Source organism: Geospiza fortis, unplaced genomic scaffold (assembly GCF_000277835.1).
Source record: "Geospiza fortis unplaced genomic scaffold, GeoFor_1.0 scaffold488, whole genome shotgun sequence".
Classification (NCBI taxonomy): domain Eukaryota; kingdom Metazoa; phylum Chordata; class Aves; order Passeriformes; family Thraupidae; genus Geospiza; species Geospiza fortis.
The window spans coordinates 2,929,246-2,935,080 of record NW_005054365.1 but is presented as its reverse complement, the minus strand read 5'-3'; the positions used below and the strand labels follow the sequence as shown (position 1 = coordinate 2,935,080).

Here is a 5,835-nt window from a genome sequence, read left to right as displayed (position 1 = left end):
GGCTCCGAGGGAGACTCCCTCATCCCGCAACCCGGGATCTGACCGGACCCCGCAATCCCGGGAAGTGACAGGGATCCAGGACCCCCGCACGCCAGGGATCTGACAGGGACTCCCCCGATCCGGAACTCCGGATTGTGACAGGGACCCCCCGCACCCCTCACCCCGCGGGGATCGGCTGGTCCCGCACCCCGGCCCTCACAGAGATCCCCGCATCCACCCCTTCGGGGGCCTGACAGGGACCTCCGATCCCACAGCCCCGGGATGTGACCAGGGACGCCCGTGTCCTGCACGCCGGGGATCTGTCAGGGAACCCCCAGATGCCCAAACCCTGGGACCTTCAGCCACCGAGTCCCAAACCCTGCGGGGCTGGTGAGAGACCAACCGGTCTCAGGGCAGCCTTTGGGATGCCGTTAACCCACCCAACACAGCGCCAGGGGCAAACACCGACTCGCATGTCCTCACCTGCATCCATCGGGATTCAGTTCAGAGCTGCAATCGTCTCCTCAGGACAAAGCAGCATCCAGCTGGGCTTCAAGGAGCGGGGGCCAAACTGGGCTGAAGAGAAGGAGACTGCAAGTGTTTCACAGAGTTACAGAATGCTTTGGGTGGGAAGGACCTTAAGATCATCCAGTCCCACCCCCTACCATGGGCAGGGACACCTTCTACGGTCCCCGGCTGCTCCAAGCCCCATCCAGCCTGGCCTTGGGCACTGCCAGGGATGGCACAGCCACAGCTCCTCTGGGCAGCCTGTGCCAGGGCCTCTGCACCCTCACGGGGACAGTTTCTTCCTAATATTGACTCTAAACCCTAAATCTGTCTGTTTAAAGCCATTCCCCCTTGGCTCTTACAGATGTTTCAGGATTTTCTGCTGGGAGTCTGTGATCATCAGAATGAAAAGATCAGTTGCTCTAATTTAGCTTTTCAACTGAACTGAATTAAGATTCTCTCTGATGTCCCTGTTCAGGGTTCAAACCAGCCAGCACGTGGTGCAGTGGGCGCCAGGGCTGAGGCAGCTCTGTAGGTGGGCTCTCACCTGAGCCCAGGGGCACAGGGGCAGGATCCCCCTGCCCTGCTGCCCACGCTGGGGGCTCAGCCCAGGGCAGGGGGGTTCAGGCTGGGGCAGGCCCAGCTCTCACCCACAGCACCTTCTTCCTTCTCCCAGGGCTGCTCTCAATCCATTCTCCAGCCAGTCTGTGTTTGTGCCTGGGATTACTCTAACCCACATGGAGGACCTTGTGTTTGGCTGTGTTGAATTTCATGAGGTTTGCACAAGCCCATTTCTCAAGCTTGCCTAGGTCCCTGTGCATGGCAGATAAACCAAGTGTTTCTATATAAACACACAAAATTCTGAGACAAGAAATGTGAAAACCGGAATTTAGGCACCTTTTAAACATCTCTCTAGTCCACTGGATCCCTTCAACTCTGGTGCTCAAAGCCACCCAGAAATGTTCCTACAAGCAATTTAAACCACTTTCTGCTTACCACACCAGGCTCTCAAAAACACCCACCCAACAATCATCCCCCTTTTCTTGTGGTTTGGGTTGTATTCAAGAGGTTAACTTCATTTCTAACCATGGATTCTTTGTTGCTCCCTCTCTGGTTCTACTGACACATTCATCCGGATAAATGGATCACATTAATGAACATCAACGCAAGGACTGCAGCCATAAATTCACCAGAATTGCTAGCCTCTGAAGAAACCTTAATTCTACTTTGACAGCAAAATCGGATTCCAAAGATCTCTCTCCCTGCTGTGCTTTATTTTGGGCCTTATCGTTTGCTGGGCAGGTTGTCATGACAACCTGATATTCACTGGAGGGTGGCTGTAATTGGGAGAGCACATTGTTAATTTAGCTCCAGATTCTTTTTATTTTGTTGTATTTTAAGAAAAGGGGGACTGCCTAGATTTTCATATTTTTATCTATGATCATACTATGGTTTAATTATTAATCTGAGTGCCAATAGCATCTCTCCAGTGACGGCTGAGCTGCAGAGCTCACCAGGGCAGAAAACGGCTCTGCCCACATCCTTTTTTCCCAGCTCATCTCCTCACGCAGCCTCCCCACATCCCCTCCAGCCCTCAAGCCCCTAAACCAAGAGCCCCCAGGCCCAGGATTTCACAGGGATGCTCCTGCTGTATGGGGGAGAAGAAAGGTGTGACCTACCCTTGTGTTAATGCTAATTTTTTGGAATTCCAGTGTCAGCTTTAACCTGAAAACAATTCATCTCAGATAGTTATTTAGAGCAACTCGCTCTCTGCAGAGAACACCAGCCCATAATAGTAACATGTGAACACGCTGGCATGTGGAATTCCAGCTCCTGGATGGGAACAGCAGGTCCTGGCCCCAAATACTGGGACCTTTCTGTACACCCCACAGCAGGTCCTGGCCCCAAATACTGGGACTCCTCCTTGCACCCCACAGCAGGTCCTGGCCCCCCATGCCGGGACCTCTTCGTGCACCCTACTCCTGCCCCAACAGGCTCAAGGCATCCTTGGCTTAAGAGACATCACAAAATGTCACAAAATACCACCAAGCACTTGCCTGAATCCTTGCTGGAAGCTGAAAGGTATCAGGACTGGGGACTCTGGATCAGGAACTCAGATGGATGCTGGATCAGGACACAAGACTTCCAGCCTGAGATTTTTGGGAAATGACCCATCCTGCAGAGCACAGTGTGTGTAGGAGTGTGAGAAGGAGCTGGGTTTGTTTTTCCAGGGGATATGGGGGGGATGTGGAGAGGTGGCAGCAGGGTGACATCAGGGTGACATCAGGGTAGCAGCAGGGTGGCAGCAGGGTGGCTAAAGGCAAACCCACAGCGGGGTGGGTGCCAGACTCTGGAGCAGGTGCCGCGTCTGTCGCACTCCCACCCTCGCGTGGGCTTGAGGCTCCCTGGCCACGCTGCTCATGGCGTTCATTATCCACGTGTCCCAGCAGGAAGAAGGGGCAGCTTTCCGGTGACTGAGGACTTTTCTCCAGGAGCTGGCGCAGCTCCAGGTCCAAAGAGCAAAGCGGAGCTGCCAAGCCTGTCCCCATGCCAGAGCAACCCTGCTCCCCTCAGCCCCTCTGAGCTGCACATCCCAAGCTCCTCCTTTCATCCCTGCTTCTGGCTTAATCCCATCACAGACTAGAAAGAAGTTGGGAAAGGAAGAGGATTTCTGCTTAAAAGGAAAAAGAAAGGAGAGGAGTTGTAAAAGCCGGGGATGGAGGAGGGAACAGAAACATCCTTCTTTCAAGGAAAAGATGCTGTGGCTGCTGTTCTGGGTACCATATGCCAGGTAATAACACGAGATGACTCAGTGTTTGGGAAATTAAATTGGCTCTTTATTAAAAGCATGCATTTAGGGAGGTAGTGAGGTGTCAGGGGAGTCCCTGCATTGCCTCAGCAGAGGGAATTCAGGCAGGCTGTCTGGCTCCTTGTGCTGCCGAGCACGGAGTTCACAAGGTGCTGGGACACAAATCCAGCCTCAGCATCCTCCCAGGGCTACTCCCAGGGAAGCACTGAGCATCTCTGGGAAGATGTTAGGAGCTCTTCCTAAGCTCTCTCCTACCTAATTCAGTGGAAGCTGTTGGGTCTCTGCCAGTGGGAAGCGCTCCAGCCTCAAGACTTTTGTCCCAGGAAAATAGCAAGAGGCGGAAAGAGCAGCCGGGGACACGAAGATTTTTGAGAGCGCAAGCTGCAACTCAAAAAATGCTGTGCCAAACTCTAGTCTTGCCCTGGCAATAGGCTTTAAAATGCCTTAGCAATGGTGGGAATCTGCTGATTCCAAGGGGAAATACAGAATATTGACAAAGTACCTTGCTCGTAGCTGGGTTGTGCTGGTAGCTTGGTGCCCCTTCTCTAGCTCGGAGCAAATCTTGGCCTCAGAGAAAGTAGCTGAAGGCAAAATTCAATGTACTGTGCTCTGCTCAAATCGTACATCCCCTCTGTGGAATTCTCATTTTTACATACAGACAGGTACTGAAAAATTAAGCTAAAGATGAGAATTCATTTTTTCTTCCCCAAGTCCTACCAGCACAGGTGGGATGACGGAGGTGTCTGCCAGGACGGAGGCACAGTGATGACCTCAGTGGGTTTCTAAGAAGTGGCTGTGGCCATTAAGTGCTCAGATGCTCCCTCAGAGACTTCTGCAGGAAAATAAACACTTGAAATAGTTGGCCAACAATCTTCCTGCCAGAATTAGACTGATCCTTATTATGGTTGGGCTGCAGTTGAATTGAAAGCAAATAGACGTCCTTTAAAAACACAAATAATAGACCCACTGTAGGAGCAAAGGACTGGAGACAGACAAGGTCTTTATTCCCATTCTGACAGAGCCTGAGTGAGCTGCTCTGCCCTCCTTCCCAAGCATCTGTCCCCCTTCCCAAGGGAGATGTCTGTCTGTGCCTGGGGTCAGGGAAATTGGATGTGGAGTTCCAGCAGTCCCTGCTCCATCCAAGCCTCAAGGTGTGAGGCAGCCTGGCTGAAAACCTGGAGAGAAACAGAGGTGATGGGGTGTGAATGTGGCCAGCCAGGGCATTTGTGGCAATATATATATATAGATCGATATATATATAGAGAGAGATATTCTATATTTATATTTCAGAGCAGGGTACCCACGGGTGAAGCAATGCCTGGCTGTGGTGGGAGGGGAAGCTGGTGAAGCTGGTGTTGAAATGCTGAATGTGGGGACAGGCTCCTTCCCCCATTTCCCAGCTATTTTTAGAAGGGCATTTTTATCCAGCACAGCCATGGGTGCCAAGGCTGTTTGCAAGTCAAGGCTAAATTCACTGGTATTTGGAGGAGGTCTGACACGGGAACAGCCTGGCTTCCTGGAGATCAGGGTTTGTGAGCACTGATTTGCTCCAGAAAAGTTGAAATCCTGCTCTGATGCTGCTTTCCATACTACAGGTGAGAAGCTGCAACTCAGAACAGCTGGATTTTCTCCTTGACCTCCCATGTAGCTTAAAATAATAGCCTTAATTTCCCATATTTCACATAATTCTGTTGAATAATGAGACTACCTGGACATAATTAATTACTTTCCTCCACTGATTTAATTCACAGCTACATCTTCGGATTAAAGAGGCCTTACAAATACAAAGTATGATTATCCAGGTAAGAACAAATTACCAATTTAAAGGATCACCATGGTTCTAGCCCCGAGGATTTGCAAAGGTCAAGCTGCTGAGAGGCTGAGCTGAGAGCTGGCAGTGCAGGGACTTGGGGTGGTGATGAAGGATGTCCTTCCACACCAGGCAAGATGGATCCTGTCAGACACCTCTGCAGGGTGACAGAAAACATCTCTGACAGAGACATTAATAACTCCAGTTTTGCTGGAGTTCAAATTAAACATTGACAAGTGTGTTTTGCAGAGGCAAGGGTGGCCAGGAAATATGACAGTAACCCAGAAATCTCTCTCTTCCTCTGGCTGCAAATGTTTTTTTTTTTTTTTCCATAATCCCTTACTGTGGATATTAATTGCATCAAAGGATTGTGATGCTGCTTGGAGGGGTGCAGTGGGAAGGAATTGCTAATAGTTGGGGTGAGAGAAGAAGCAGGGGAATTTCACTGGGTTAGGGATCTGCAAAATCCAGAATGCTGGATGGAGGACAGCAGCAAAACATTTTTCTAATGTGATTTTCCGGGGAGAAATTATTGCAATCTTTCAATAAAGGGGGCTTTGAAGAAAAGTGAGACTTTTTAGTAAGGCCTGTAGTGACAGGACAAGGGGTGAAGATCTTAAACCAAAAATGTATGGATTTGGATTATATATAAAGAAGTTTTACACAATGAGGGTGATGAGGCTCTGGCACAGGTTTCCCAGAGAAGCTGTAGCTGCCCCATCCCTGGAGG

At 50.5% G+C, this 5,835-nt stretch overlaps 1 protein-coding gene across 1 annotated transcript in view; it reads right to left on the bottom strand.

Moving 5' to 3' along the window:
* CTIF (cap binding complex dependent translation initiation factor) overlaps positions 1-530 on the bottom strand; it is a 146,915-nt gene extending 146,385 nt beyond the window's left edge. The window contains exon 1 of the mRNA XM_031059640.1: positions 463-530. Within this exon, the coding sequence (XP_030915500.1) occupies positions 463-468 (6 nt within the window). The 5' untranslated portion in view covers positions 469-530. The remainder of the gene's footprint in view (positions 1-462) is intronic.
* Between the last annotated feature and the right edge of the window lie 5,305 nt (positions 531-5,835).